The sequence below is a fragment of the Anomaloglossus baeobatrachus genome, chromosome 8 (genome assembly GCF_048569485.1).
Source record: "Anomaloglossus baeobatrachus isolate aAnoBae1 chromosome 8, aAnoBae1.hap1, whole genome shotgun sequence".
NCBI classification, from domain to species: domain Eukaryota; kingdom Metazoa; phylum Chordata; class Amphibia; order Anura; family Aromobatidae; genus Anomaloglossus; species Anomaloglossus baeobatrachus.
In genome coordinates, this window is record NC_134360.1 from 260,251,482 (window position 1) to 260,267,382 (window position 15,901).

Genomic DNA, 15,901 nt, shown 5'->3' on the forward strand with positions numbered 1-15,901 from the left:
AATACTCCGTTTTCAATTGAAGCATTCAGCACACTGGGCCGGAAGCCGGTCGTTTGTTTATGTCAATCTATATCTTCTGAATTATAGATTAATATTGAATAAAGCAGGGTAGAGGCTGAATCCCAAACTATAGAAGGACCAACGGGCGTCAGAAAATCATGTGATCTGCTCATTCATGGGACTCTTCAGCCCTCCTGGGTTCTGTAACTTTCAAGCAGAAGTCAGTCCGAGTTACAGGGAACTCCGCGCTAAGGATGTGACTGATACTTCTCATTTATCAAAAGCTACCGGAGGGAAAAGGCAGAAGTGGCTGATGATGGACAGGAGCTACATTGGGAGTTTGCAGTGCTGCTTTCAAAGGCAAGAAGAGATGTCGGATGCATGCGTTGGGACATTAGGGGAAAAATTAGATGTGTGACTGCCGGGTAAGGATTGCAGGATGCCTGTGTGCAATCAATAAAGCAAAGGTGATTGAGGAAACGTCATCGTCTTCCCAGGTCATGTCCTTGCGTCTTCTCTAGTGAATGAAGTTATTGCATTTCTACTGGACAGCTAAATCTGTCCTCAGCACCCCTGTATTTGCAGCTGCAATGTCCCAATATGAAACCCTAATAAAGTTCCTCCATGTTAGTGACATTTGCCAAGCTCCTCCAAGAAATTACCCCAATTATGATCGGCTAAATAAATTGAAACCCCAAATTTCCCTCCTAAAAGATTCACTTCTAAATTCCTATACCCCGAAGCCAAATGTTTTGATAGACAAATCCTTGATGAGTTTCAATGGCCATCTTTCATTTCACCAAATATGGTGTCAAATTGTACAAAACGTGTGAAAGCGCAAGCGGGTACACATGCACCTTTCTCATTTACCAAGGTAGGGACCGCCAAATTAACCCTCCAAACTCCCCCCAGACAATTGTCATCCCCGGTAAAATTGTCTGCGAGCTAATGACACCATTTCTAGATAAAGGATACTCAGGTTATAATTCCGGGAAGAATTTTCTTGTTTGGAAGCTCAATGTCTCTGTAATCTTTTGAATGGATCCTGAAATTTCATCAATTTTATCCTAAAGACCAAATGGTGCACCATCTATTGTAGGTGTAGGAGGGGGCGAATGGCACCCACTCCTTGGTTGAGGTATTCTTGTAATCTAAATAGGATTTATATATAAATGCAGGATGTAGCAGAGCTGAACGGGCGTGGTGTTCAGTTCCTCCCAGCAGCCGTAGGTATATGTTTTAGGGTAAGAAAGTTATTTGATTGTGTGCCGCCCCCGTGCCAGCAGTCGGACTGCTCGGATCCTGATCCTCGGTGGCTCGAGGGGTCTCCGGACCTGGGGGTCGTGTGGCCACTCAAATGAAGGGGGTATTTACAGGGGTTTGTGTTAGAGTTTGTAACGCCACCCATGGTATGTGGTAATTAGGAGTACCACCGCTGCAGTTGGGAGTACCGAGGGGTGATGGAATGGGGCAGCCAGGTTTAGACCCTCCACGGGTAGGGGGAATGTCCCGGGACTCGGTGATGGTGAGGGGGAGTGCTGTTGGGTGTGAAGGGGGTCACTTGCGTACTCACTCAGTCCATTAAGCTGACACCAACAACTGGATAAACCAAAGTTCTGTATACCGCTGCCGCTGAGGGGAGCTAATTCGGCTCCCGTCCCCAATTGCGCTGCCTGGTGATCCGTGATCTGCCTCCTGGCACTAAGTTTACATCTCTGTTGGTCCCAGTAGTATGTAACTTGTCGGGTCCCGCTTCCCACTCTTGCTAAGTGTGGGAGCTTGCTCTCAGGGTTCACGCTTGGCATTTTCTTGACCGTTTGTGTGGAAAATCCTATCCCCCTCGTTGCGCTAGTACCCTGATTTTGGAGTGGGTGGAGAGCGGATCTTGAAGTCTACATTCTCGTCAGGTAAATTGGCGGCTGTCCTCCTCGACAGTTCTGTGCCCTTTGCCATGATCCCCTGCGTCCAGCTCCTCTAGGCCCAGACCACCGTCTGCCACCTAGATCACTTTTTAGGAGCTCGGCTCCGGACCTCCTCTCTCCTTCACTTCCAAACTACAACTCTCCTACTACTGTGTAATGTAGAGTCCTGGCCCCTCGTGCTGTGTCGGGCAGGAGATGTACTGTGAGGTGGCAGCATATTAATAAGTATTAATAATAAGATAGGACAGTTAAGTATTTCATATACAAAGGGTTAAGTGGTAAATAGGGACCAAGTTGCAGAAGTGAAGAAGACTGTGGCAGTTAAGATAGTTAATAGGATTTAGCAGAGACACAGGAATGAAGCAGTAGAATGGTTACTAGGGAGAGGGAGACAGGAGATAGGAGCAGCAGAAGGTGCAGAAGCTGAAGTATACAGGCAGAGGCCCTGAGCTACGTCTAGGAAGGGAGGAATCCTCCCGTGTGTCAAGACTTCACCTGTCGGACGGTCTGTGGAGCATCCTAGCACTGGTGAGACATCGGGGTAAAAGGACCTCTGACGAGACCCTGAACTTGCCAGATGCTGCTATGCGTCCGAAGGTCCGAGTGAGACAGTGCAGCCGCACGGAAAAGATACCGGGGGAGAAAGGTTGTGCATAGGACTAAGCTGCTGGAGGACATTGCCCAGGGCGAGTGCCAGGATAAGTGCATAGGACTCTTCTGCTGGAGGACAATGCCCAGGGCGAGTGCTAGGACAAGTGCATAGGATTCAGCTGCTGGATGACATTGCCCAGGGCGAGTACCAGGACAAGTGCATAGGACTCTTCTGCTGGAGGACAATGCCCAGGGCGAGTACTAGGACAAGTGCATAGGATTCAGCTGCTGGAGGACATTGCCCAGGGTGAGTGCCAGGACAAGTGCATAGGACTCTTCTGCTGGAAGACAATGCCCAGGGCGAGTGCCAGGACAAGTGCATAGGATTTAGCTGCTGGAGGACAATGCCCAGGGCGAGTGCCAGGACAAGTGCATAGGACTCTTCTGCTGGAGGACAATGCCCAGGGCGAGTGCCAGGACAAGTGCATAGGACTCTTCTGCTGGAGGACATTGGCCAGGGCGAGTGCCAGGACAAGTGCATAGGACTCTTCTGCTGGAGGACAATGCCCAGGGCGAGTGCCAGTACAAGTGCATCGGACTCTTCTGCTGGAGGACAATGCCCAGGGCGAGTGCCAGGACAAGTGCATAGGACTCTTCTGCTGGAGGACAATGCCCAGGGTGAGTGCCAGGACAAGTGCATAGGACTCTTCTGCTGGAGGACAATGCCCAGGGCGAGTGCCAGTACAAGTGCATCGGACTATTCTGCTGGAGGACAATGCCCAGGGCGAGTGCCAGGACAAGTGCATAGGACTCTTCTGCTGGAGGACAATGCCCAGGGCGAGTGCCAGGACAAGTGCATAGGACTCTTCTGCTGGAGGACAATGCCCAGGGCGAGTGCCAGGACAAGTGCATAGGACTCTTCTGCTGGAGGACATTGGCCAGGGCGAGTGCCAGGACAAGTGCATAGGACTCTTCTGCTGGAGGACAATGCCCAGGGTGAGTGCCAGGACAAGTGCATAGGACTCTTCTGCTGGAGAACAATGCCCAGGGCGAGTGCCAGTACAAGTGCATCGGACTCTTCTGCTGGAGGACAATGCCCAGGGTGAGTGCCAGGACAAGTGCATAGGACTCTTCTGCTGGAGGACAATGCCCAGGGTGAGTGCCAGGACAAGTGCATAGGACTCTTCTGCTGGAGGACAATGCCCAGGGTGAGTGCCAGGATAAGTGCATAGGACTCTTCTGCTGGAGGACAATGCCCAGTGCGAGTACCAGGACAAGTGCATAGGACTCTTCTGCTGGAGGACATTGCCCAGGGCGACTACCAGGACAAATGCATAGGACTCTTCTGCTGGAGGACATTGGCCAGGGCGAGTGCCAGGACAAGTGCATCGGACTCTTCTGCTGGAGGACAATGCCCAGGGCGAGTGCCAGGACAAGTGCATAGGACTCTTCTGCTGGAGGACAATGCCCAGGGCGAGTGCCAGAACTAGAGAAGTTTTTCCCCCGAGGTAGAACAGACACAGCATCGGTGGTCTTAAGGGCCTGATGCATGAGAACGAAAGTGATCTGTAATAAAGGCGTTCCTGTTTTATCAAAGTCTGCATGTGCTTAATGTCGCCATCCCTGTCTAAGACAAGGGCCCAGCAAATCCAGATGAAGATAATAGAGACTGTGACGATTACTGACTTATGCCTCAAGTGCATTACACGTACATGTACATTATCTGAAGCAGGGGAACAAACACTCAGCCATCACCTAGGACTATGTCATTCAAAAGCCATCTACAGCCAAGATAAATTGTATACCGGTCAGGGACCATGCTGTTCTACATACCTCAGGGCACACACCAATGGTCATTAGCCACCGTATTATCGGCGCGTGCCCTGAGTTATGTGGAACAGCATGGTCCCTGACCGGTATACAAATTATCTTGGCTGAGGACGGCTTTTGAATGACATAGTCCTATTCTTGTCATATGATGTGGTCTGATTGAAGACAGCCCCTGATGAACCTCCAACTGATTTCTCTTGGGGGAGAAACGCGTCGGGCAATGAGCTGCTGAGTGTAGCTAAGTACTGGCCACTGGGCCTTGGACTTATAATTTTTTTGTCTTGCTGTTCTGACCCTGACAATTGCTATTTAAGCTGACAGGATTTCTGCCCAAAATGGTCATCCTGATCAGTAGTATTGTCTACAAAGAGTTATCTATAACCAGTTATTGGATATTTGGAATGCTATTGGGGTGGGAAATCCATCTAAGATGATCTAAACTGGTCTGAATGAAGGTGGAGCATCCACGGTGATTTTTATAAGCCCTTCATCTAGATCAGCAGCACTTTAATATTTAGTCACCACCCAATCTGTAGGGAGAGACCCAGCGAGGGGGAGGGGCCAGTGATCAGTTGGCAGGAAGAAGTAGTCAGTTAAGAGAAGTGAAGGAAGGAGTAGAGGAGTTGTGAGGCGAGAGAAGGAGTTGAGAGTAAAAGTACAGAAAGACCTGAAGTAACACCGGAGTGCTGTAATAGGAGTGAGGGACTGTGGAGTAAGGAAACAGGACTCCAGGAATCGTGAGTTACCTGTGGAAGTGGAATACTCCAGGTACCGCGGGACGCCTGTGGAAGTCTAGAACCAAGGCTCACAGGACTCAGCACAAGGCGGGGTGCAGACCCTAGGACAGCGGGACACTTTATGGTCAACTGTTAAATCTGCCAGGCGAGGGGATCTCCAGGGTCCATCGCCAACCTAAGAGTCTGAAGCATCAGCAGTAAAGAGGGGATTGTGGACCAAACCCCTTAAATAGTCCAGGCTGCCTGCAATAGGACCAAGACTGAAGAGAAGGGACTCCCAAGCAGCTCTAGGCCATGAGAGCCCATTAACAAAAAGTGTGCACTGAGAACAGCTACCCCGGGTCACAGCTGGCATGGAGAACAAGGAGCGGGAACACCTGGAACCGGCACCAGCAGGTCCAGGTACCAGGCCAGTAAAGGCAAGTTGAAGCTGCAACACTGGTGTGGACTGTTTCCTTTGTTCCTCTGCACATAAACTGACTGTCCCCTATCATTGCCCCTTCACCATCCACTGCTGGGGCTTGTCCCTGCTTGCGGAGGGCCCAAAACCCCTCAGCTGCACTTACTCCATCAGCCCCAGCAGGACCCTGCAGCGGCGGCTTCAAAAACCTGGCCGCACACCGCAAGTGGTGCAGTCGAGAACTTTTTTATTTTTATTTCCTTTTTCATTTTTCACCCCTTTCTTTTATCGAACCGGTCATCGGCCGCGACCACAACTCCCCCTAAGTGTCACACACACCCGGGACCGAGTACCCCACAGCCCTGGGGCGTCACAGTATCAAACTACTCATTACCACCCTAAATAAATACATTAGAGGGTATAATTTACTAAAAAGGTATTTATGGAGGTTTACGGTTCTTAAAACAAAGAGGCTATGACAATCTATTCCAAATAGAGCTAAATTTACTTTCCAAAATTCAAATATTGCTCCACCCGTTCCAAGTCCTCCAATTTGTCCAAACAAAACGTTTTAACTACATGTGGGAAATCACCTCGCTCATAAGAAAGTGGGTAACACAACTGTGGGGTTCACTTTTTTTCTGGTACAGACTAAAAATGAGAAATTTGGTGCTAAAGTAACATTTTTGTAAAAGAAAAAAAAAAAAACATGAAAATTTCCAATATGACGACCTAATGTTATTAAATTCTATGAAGTAACTATGGGTTCAAAATGCTCATATACCCCTGAATAAAATGCTTGATGGCTCTACAGTGGGGAAAAAAGACATTGGTCAGCCACTAATTGTGCAAGTTCTCCCACTTATAAAGAAGAGGCTGGCCTGTAACTAACATCATAGGTGACCACAACTATGAGCGACAAAATGAGACAACAAATCCAGAAAATCACCGCGTCTGATTTGGCAAGATTTTCTTTTGCAAATTATGGTGGAAAATAAGTAGTCACCTAAAAACATGCAAGATTTCTGTCTCTCACAGACTGGTAGCTTCTTCTTTAAGAGGCTCCTCTGTCCTCCACTCATTACCTGTAGTAATGGCTCCAGTTTGAACTTATCAGTAAAAGTGACACATCTCCACAACCTCAGTCACACTCCAAACTCCACTATGGTGAAGACCAAAGAGCTGTTGAAGGACATCATAAACAAAATTGTAGCCCTGCCCCAGGCTGGGAAGACGGAGTCTGCACTAGGCAAGCAGCTTGGTGTGATGAAATCAACTGTGGGAGTAATAATAATAAAATGGAAGACATACAAGACCACTGATAATATCCATCGATGTTAGGCTCCACGCAAGATCTCACCCCGTGGGATCAAAGTGATCACAAGAATGGTGAGCAAAAATCCCAGAACCACATGGGGGACCTAGTGAATGACCTGCACAGAGCTGGGACCACCGTAACAAACGCTACCATTAGTAACACACTACGTTGCCAGGAACTCAGATCCTGCAGTGCCAGACGTGTCCCCCTGCTTAAGCCAGTACATGTCCGGGTCCATGTGAAGTTTTCTAGAGAGCATTTGGATTATCTAGAAGAGTATTGGGAGAATGTCATATGGTCTGATGAAACAAAAGTAGAATTGTTTGGTAGAAACACAACTCATCGAGTTTGGATGAGACAGAATGCTGAGTTGCATCCAAAGAGCACCATACCTACTGTAAAGCATGGGTGTGGCAACATCATGCTTTGGGGCTGTTTCTCTGCAAAGGGACCAGGACGACTGATCCGTGTACAGGAAAGAAAGAATGGGGTCATGTATCGTGAGATTTTGAGTGCAAACCTCCATCCATCAGCAAGGGAATTGCAGATGAAATGTGGCTGGGTCTTTCAGCATGATAATGATCCGAAGCACACCACAAGGGCAATGAAGGAGTGGCTTCAGAACAAGTATATGAAGGTTCTGGAGTAGTCTAGCCAGTCTCCAGATCTCAACCCCATGGAAAACCTTTGGAGGTAGTTGAAAGTCCATGTTGCCCAGGGACAGGCCCAAAACATCACTGCTCTAGAGGAGATCTGCTTGGAGGAATGGGCCAACACACCACCAACAGTGCGTGCCAACCTTGTGAAGACTTACAGAAAATGTTTCACCTCTGTCATTGCCAACAAAGGATATAGAACAAAATATTGAGATGAACTTTTGTTATTGACGAAATACTTATTTTCCTCCATAATTTGCAAAAAAATCTTCCAAATCAGACGCGGTGATTTTCTGGATTTGTTTTCTCATTTTGTCTCTCGTAGTTGTGGTCACCTCTGATGTCCGCTACAGGCAAATCTTTATAAGGGGGAGAAATTGCACAATTGGGGGCTGAATAAATACTTTTTAACCCCACTGTAGTTTCCAAAATCGAGTCACTTGTTTGAGGTTTCTGCTGTTTAGGTACCTCAGGGGCCCTGCAAATGTGACATGGTGCCCGCAATCTATTTTAGCCAAATTTATGTTCCAAAATTCAAATAGTGCTTCTACCTTTCCGAGCTGGCCGAGTGTCCTAACAGAGGTTTCTGACCACATGTGGGGTATCGGCATGCTCGGAAGAAATTGAGTAACAAATTTTGGGGTCAATTTTATCCTGCTATCCTGTGTAAAAGTAAATAACTTGGGGCCAAAGCAACATTTTTAGGTAAAATTTCATTTCATTTTTTTTTCCATTCGACTTTTTAATAATTCCTGTAAAGCACCTGAAGGGTTAATAAACCTCTTGGATGTGATTTTGAGCACTTTGAGGGGTGCAGTTTTTAGAATGATGCCATTTTGGGTATTTTCAATCACACAGGTTTCCCAATGGCGCTTCAAATGGCATATGGTCCGTATAAGAAAAAGTGATTTTGTAAATTTTGTTGGAAAAATGTAAAATTCCTGATAAATTTATAATAGTTTTAACTTCCTAACAAAAAAAAAAGTTTCACAGATGGTGCTGCTCTAGACAATGTCATTTATTAACCAGTTTCCGTGATATAACGCTCTAGTCTAAGGACAGAAAAATTCAAACTCAAATTTACCACTATCATGAGCGGAAACATGTCCCGAAACAATCTCCGAATCACTGGGATCCATTGACGCGTTCCAGAGTTATTACATCACAAAGTGACCCTGGTCAGATGTCTACAATTTGGCCTGATCATTAAAGGAAATCTGTCAGCAGGATTTCAGATCCCAAACTATGTATATTTGCATGTAGATCTTCCAAAGCTCTGCTCAGCGACACCTTTACACGGCCGGTGTGTTCCTCCATTACTGAGGAACTGGAGTTTGATCGGATGTCCAAATCGCTATTAGTAGATATGAAGGCTCTTTATCTCGCCCAGTGTCGCCTCCTGCTGGACTGGCAGCTGAAGTCACACACCGCATAGAGGCTGTCAGTCCATCAGGAGGAGGCGGTGCTGGGTGGGGAATAGAGCTGGAGTGACGGAGGCTTCACATTTACAGTCTTGTTTGCAGATCAATTCACATGCTGATTTCTCAGTAATGGAGGAACGGACTGGCTGTGTAATGGAATTGCTGGACTTGTTTTCGAAAGAGCTACAAAAACATAGAAATAGTTTGGGGGGTGTAAAATCCTGCGTTAAGGATTTCTAGTACGTTGGCAAAGTTTTCATGAAAGTTGAATGGGTTTAATATTGGTATCTCATCACATTAGACTTTGACCACTTCCATTGACTTATGGCCCGCACTGTATACTGGTCACTGGTACCAGAATCAGATCTTGGACAAGAGAACATGAACCTGTAATGATGACTCCATGTTACGGTTCGGGGTTTTCCTGAGCCTCAAACCATTCCTGCCCTGTCCTCATCCCCTGCTTTGGTGTCGGCTGACTCTCCTGCGCCACCTGTCCGCCGCTCCAGGCGCTACGCTGCTAGGAGTCAGGTGTCCAGGGTACGTTCTGAGACTAAGTCCCTGTTTTACCCTACCGCGCATGCGTGGGTTCCCGCTGCCTCACTTGGCTCTAAGTGCAGGATTCCTGCTACTGTGCATGCGCATGACGTCACTAGTGATGCAGCGGCCGCTGATTGGTCATCGTTGACGTCACCGGCCACTAATTGGCCATCAATGATGTCATTGGTGATGTGGCAGCCACTGATTGGTCGTTAATGACATCATTGGTGTGTGGCGGTCCGTCATTGGCCGCTGCCAGCGCCATTGTCATCTGGTGCTTGGTTGGGGCAGGGTTTAGTCTTTAAAAGATCCTAGACGGCGCTCATGGCTGCGCGTGCATCATTTCAGCTCTGGGTCTAGTGTCAGAGCAGAGCAGCCACATTGCGGCCAGTGCCATTATATACTGGAATCGGTAGGCAGGTTTAGGCATTGGTACCAGTCACGCCAAGATTCATGGTGAGATGCAATCAAGGCAAGTGAACCCGCTTCTCCTCTACCACTCCAGTCCATCAGTGGCAGCCAAGTGGTACTAACTGACCTGTGCCTACTGTCCCGGTGTGCCCCCTATGTGCATGGACAGTCTCCCTCAGGACTCCCTGTGCGGTTAACAGGAGAGGTCCAGTACTCGGTTTGTGTGCTGCTAATGTGCTGCCCCTGCAGTGGTTGAACCGCTCGGATCCGGGGGTTGCTGCTGCTGTGGCTCGAGGGTCTCCGGACCTGAGGGCTTGCGGCCACTCTCTAATGTAAAAGGATTATTTACAGGGGATAATAGTTTGTGACGCCACCCGTATTGTGCGGTAAGGGGAGTACGAAGCTGCCGATGGGAGTACCCAGGGAAGATGGAGTGGGGCAGCCAGATGACATTCCCTCCATGGGTAGGGGAGGCCCCGGGACTCTGGATAGTGGTGTGCAGGGGAGTGCAGGCCTAGGTGGTAGCAGGAGATGACCATGTACTCACTCAGACAGCGTTGATGATGAAAAGCAGACTCTGACAACAAGGTAAACCAAGCCTCTGGGTACCGCTGCCCTCTGGAGGGGATCCCGTCTGGGTATCCGTACCCTACAGTACTGTCTGAGGGTCTGGAGCTTGCCTCCGTGCACAAATTTAGAAGTGTTCAGTTAGCCCATAGGCATAAAGCTGTCTGGGCCCCGCTCCCTACAATTTGGTAGTGGAGCTTTGCTCTCAAGGACTTACGCTTGGAATTTCAGTGGGTTGCTTAGGTTGGAAAGCCCTATCTCCCTGGTTGCGCTAGTGCCTCTGATCTGTGAGCTTTGTGGGGACAGTACATAAAGTCACTATCCTCCGCAGGTTAATTGCCGGGTTGCTTGAAGCTACTCCCCGACCAAGGGTCCAGTACCCCGCCGTGCTTTCAGACCCGGACTGGCTATTGAACTTGAGGTGCTGACCGTCCTCCAAGACTAAAGAGGACTTTACACGCTGCGATATCATTAGTGAATTATCGTCGGGGTCACGATGTTTGTGGCACACATCCGGTGTCATTAAAGATATCGCAGTGTGTGACAAGTACGAGCGACCTTAAACGACTGCAAAAGTGATCAAAATCGTTTGCCGCAGAGAAGTCGTCCTGAAACCAGAAATCGTTCTCTACTTATTAGCGATGTTGTTCCTCGTTCCTGCAGCACCACACATCGCTGTGTGTGACACCGCAGGAGCGACGAATATCTCCTTACCTGCCTCCACCAGCAATGAGGAAGGAAGGAGGTGGGTGGCATGTTTCGGCCGCTCATCTCCGCCCCTCCGCTTCTATTGGACGCCTGCCGTGTGACATCGCTATGATACCGCACTAACCGCCCCCTTAGAAAGGAGGCAGTTCGCCGGCCAGAGCGACGTCGCAGGGCAGGTAAGTCCGTGTGACGGGTGTAAGAGAAGTTGTGTGCCACAGACAGCGATTTGCCCGTGTGCACAACTGACGAGGGCGGGTACGATTGCTTGCAATCTCGCTAACGAGATTGCAGCGTGTAAAGTACCCTTAAGTCCAGGCACCCAGTCCAAATATCCTGCAACCGGGTCTCCGACTCCTCCGACCCAGACCACCGTCTGCGACCCAACCTCTCTCTCCCCAGAGCTCCAACTCCCAGCTCCTCACTCATCGAGGGCTACTACAGAACTGACTCTAAGCTCTACTCTCCACTTCCTCCCTCCCACCAGTCTGCCTGACCCCTAGGTGGGCGACCCTATTCCAGCTTAACAGCCCACTGGTGTGCCTGACAGGGTGTGGTGTGAGGTATGGTTGGGATATTTGGATGCTGATGGAGGCAGTACTGTAAGTTAGGAACCCAGAACCAAGAGAGGTTGAGTCCTGCACTAAGGATAAAGCGTGTGCAGTCCCCTGTGACGACCTAACTAGTCCAGGGGCGTCACACTAACACCTCCGATTGTGTTTTCTATTTTCTTGTTTCTCTGAAGCTGTGCCTTCCTGCGGCTTGTCCATCTGTGGCTTTACCATCTGCCCAGAGGACCTCGGGAGACGTTAGAGCTGTTATTAGTATTGCTCTAATCGTCCTCCCGCGTAACACTCCGTCTCAGAGAATTCTTCCCATTTTGTTGCAGTGACGGCTTCTTGTACAACAACCGCGAGAGATTTACCAGGATCTTCTGCAGAGTAAGATTCCTTTTCCTTTTATTCCATAGCCCCGCTATTTCTGGCGTTACACCGCCACTTTTATGCACCAGCAGTGACTGATATTGCAGAGTAGCCACAATCATGGATGGATAATATTGTATTTCTTTCTAATTATCTGATTATTTTGCAGGGTGTTGTGTCCAGCTGACTGTCTTACCAATGGGGGATCTGTTTGGGGATCTGATGTGTATACAAATGTAAGATGAAAGCAAAAAGTATTATAAATTCACTGTTATCAAACAGTATAAAAAGTCACCTGCTGTACCTATAATTTCTCTTAGGATTCCTCTATCTGCCGAGCTGCTATCCATGCTGGAAAAATACCCAATAATGGAGGACAGGTCTCAGTGCAGAAGTCACCAGGTCAGAGCAGTTACACTGGATCTACAAGAAATGGGGTCTCTACCAAGAACTATGGACCGTGGTCTGGATCTTTCCTATTTATCTCCACCAGTCCAGTGAGTCCGGAACCAACCACAGAAACAACACAAAGGCCTCCAGGTATTGGACAGAGATTTTACTGTTGTGATTAATACCAAAAACAACTCAACAGGGCAATTTTATTAAAGAAATGTGGCAAAAAAAATGGTATAATGTGCAATCCTAGATAATAAATGACTATTTTATGACAATTGAATTGATCCAAACATGCAAAATGTGCAATTGTGTAAATAACAGTGAATTTAGCACCAAACTGGGAATTCATCTGCAAAGTGTCTGTACTGAGAAATGTTCACGTGTATGTCTGCAGTAAATAATGGTGAATTCTGGAAAGATGTCATAAAATCTACCAAATATTTGGCATATAATATGGAGAGAACAGACTTGGACTGGCCCACAGGACGACAGGAGAATCCTCTGGTGGGCCCCTCTGACCTACTACTACACTTACACACCAACATATTCAGTAATTGGCAAATTTCACTTTTTTCACTATGTGCAGACAAAGGAAACATCTCATTATTCATTTTATAAACTACCCCTGGGTAAAATGCTTGACAGTTCTAGTTTCCAAACTGGGGGTCACCTGTGTGAGGTTTCTGCTGTTTAGGTACCTCAGGGGCCCTGCAAATGCGACATGGTGCCCGCAATCTATTTTAGTCAAATTTGTGTTCCAAAGTTTATATAGTGCTTCTACCTTTCTGAGCCAGCCAAGTGCCTAACAGAGGTTTCTGACCACATGTGGGGTATCAGTGTGCTCAGAAGAATCTGGGTGACAATTTTTGGGGTCCATTTTGTCCTGCTATCCTTTGTAAAAGTGAATAGATTGGGGCCAAAGCAACATTTTTAGGCAAAATTTAATCTTTATTTTTTTAGTCCACTTTTCATTAATTTCTGGTAAAGCACTTGAAGGGTTAATAAACCTCTTGGATGTGGTTTGAGCACTTTGAGGGGTGCGGTTTTTGGAATGCTGTCATTTTTGGTATTTTCCATCACACAGGTTTCTCAAAATCACTTCAAATATGATCTGGTCCCTAAGAAAAAAAAAATGGTTTTGTAAATTTTGTTGGAAAAATGAAAAATTACCGATACATTGATCATCGTTTTAACTTCCTAACAAAAAAAATAGTTTCACAAATGGTGCGAGTGTAAGGCAGACCAAGTCATGTATTAACCAGTCTGTGACATAACGCTCTAGTCTAAGGGCAGAAAAATTCAAAGTTTGAAATTTGCGACATTTTCATATTTTTGCCAATTTTACGTGTTTTGTTTTTCACAAATGCAAAAAAATATCATCCTAAATTCACCAGTATCATGATGGGTAATATGTCCCGAAAAACAATCTCCGAATCACTGGGGTCCATTGACGCGTTCCAGAGTTATTACATCACAAAGTGACCCTGGTCAGATGTCTACAATTTGGCCTGATCATTAAAGGAAATCTGTCAGCAGGATTTCACATCCCAAACTATGTATATTTGCATGTAGATCTTCCAAAGCTCTGCATAGCGACACCTTTACACGGCCGGTGTGTTCCTCCATTACTGAGGAACTGGAGTTTCATCTGATGTCCAAATCACTATTAGTAGATATGAAGGCTCTTTATCTCGCCCAGTGTCGCCTCCTGCTGGACTGGCAGCTGAAATCACACACCGCATAGAGGCTGTCAATCCAGCAGGAGGAGGCGGTGCTAGGTGGGGAATAGAGCTGGAGTGACGGAAGCTTCACATCTACAGTCTTGTTTGCAGATCAATTCACATGCTGATTTCTCAGTAATGGAGGAACGGACTGGCCGTGTAATGGAATTGCTGGACTTGTTTTTGAAAAAGCTACAAACACATAAATAGTTTGGGTTGGGAAATCCCGCGTTAAGGATTTCTAGTATGTTGTTGGCCCTTTTAAAAATGCATATATAATATATATATATATATATCTCTATATATAATCATATATAAGCTGTGTGTGTGTATGTGCGTGTATGTCCGGGATTGGCATCCGCACCATCGCAGCTACAGCCACAAATTTTGCACACACACATTTCTGGACCCCGAGAGCGTCATAGGCTATGTTTCGAGGGGAAATTTTAACATTGCTCTTTACAGTTATTCGCGAAAAAACCTGCCTCCATTAAAGTGAATGGAGCTGGGAGCCACAGTGCAGCCAGAACTTCAGAAGAATGCGCAGCCACGCCCTTATATGGAATGTTGGCATGTCACAATGCAGCCAGGGAAAGAGACAGACACAGACAGGGTAAGAAACAGACACAAAGAGACAGACAGACGGGGAAAGAGACAGACGGGGAAAGAGACAGACGGGGAAAGAGACAGACGGGGAAAGAGACAGACGGGGAAAGAGACAGACGGGGAAAGAGACAGACGGGGAAAGAGACAGACGGGGAAAGAGACAGACGGGGAAAGAGACAGACGGGGAAAGAGACAGACGGGGAAAGAGACAGACGGGGAAAGAGACAGACGGGGAAAGAGACAGACGGGGAAAGAGACAGACGGGGAAAGAGACAGAGAATGGGAGAGAAACAGAGAGACAGTTACTATCCCGGGCAGCGCCGGGTGCTATGTTGTGAGGCGAAATTTTAACCCCGCGCGTTGCAATTTACCAATAAATTTTGCCCCTATCTACATAATGAGGAAAAAGTGAAACGAAAAGTGTTGGGGGCAAATTGACAGCTACCAGATGTGAACAAGGGGGACTTAAAGAATAAGAGCGATGGCGCCAAAGAGTATATACCGTACAGTTATTAAGGTGGGGCCCCGACATGAGATACTCACCACACTCAGGGATATGAACACACAAAATGCGCCACACACTACCACGTACATGAACACATATACCACCCTCAGCACACATCTCACCACACATACACCAACCTCACCACATAATCGCCCTAAACACACACAAGTCTGGTACATATACCACCCTCAGCACACATCTCACCACACACACACCAACCTCACCACATAATCACCCTAAACACACACAAGTCTGGTACATATTCCATCCTCAGCACACATCTCACCACACGTACACCAACCTCACCACATAATCACCCTAAACACACACAAGCCTGGTACATATACCACCCTCAGCACACATCTCACCACACGTACACCAACCTCACCACATAATCACCCTAAACACACACAAGTCTGGTATTATCCTTCAAAAATAAAAATCTGATTAATAAGCAGCCAAACTACAAGAACAACAAATGTACCACATAGGAAATACGGCAGCTGTCAGTCACATGACCTGTCTATAGGTGTATGTGTGAGCTAATATATACTGTCAGGGGGAGGGCTTTATGTTGCCTGGAGATTTATCAGGCTGCCAATAGCAACCAATCACAGCTTAGCTTCTATTTTGCTACAGTTAATTAATCTGA

The 15,901-nt window shown here is 47.3% G+C and overlaps 1 protein-coding gene across 4 annotated transcripts in view; it reads left to right on the plus strand.

The window, feature by feature from the left end:
• The window catches only part of LOC142249555 (uncharacterized), a 102,446-nt gene that overhangs the window by 39,405 nt on the left and 47,140 nt on the right, over positions 1-15,901 (plus strand). For all 4 annotated transcript variants that reach the window (XM_075321229.1, XM_075321226.1, XM_075321225.1 and 1 more), the window contains 3 exons: positions 11,988-12,039; positions 12,191-12,257; positions 12,342-12,561. In XM_075321229.1, the coding sequence (XP_075177344.1) occupies positions 11,988-12,039; positions 12,191-12,257; positions 12,342-12,561 (339 nt within the window). The remainder of the gene's footprint in view (positions 1-11,987; positions 12,040-12,190; positions 12,258-12,341; positions 12,562-15,901) is intronic.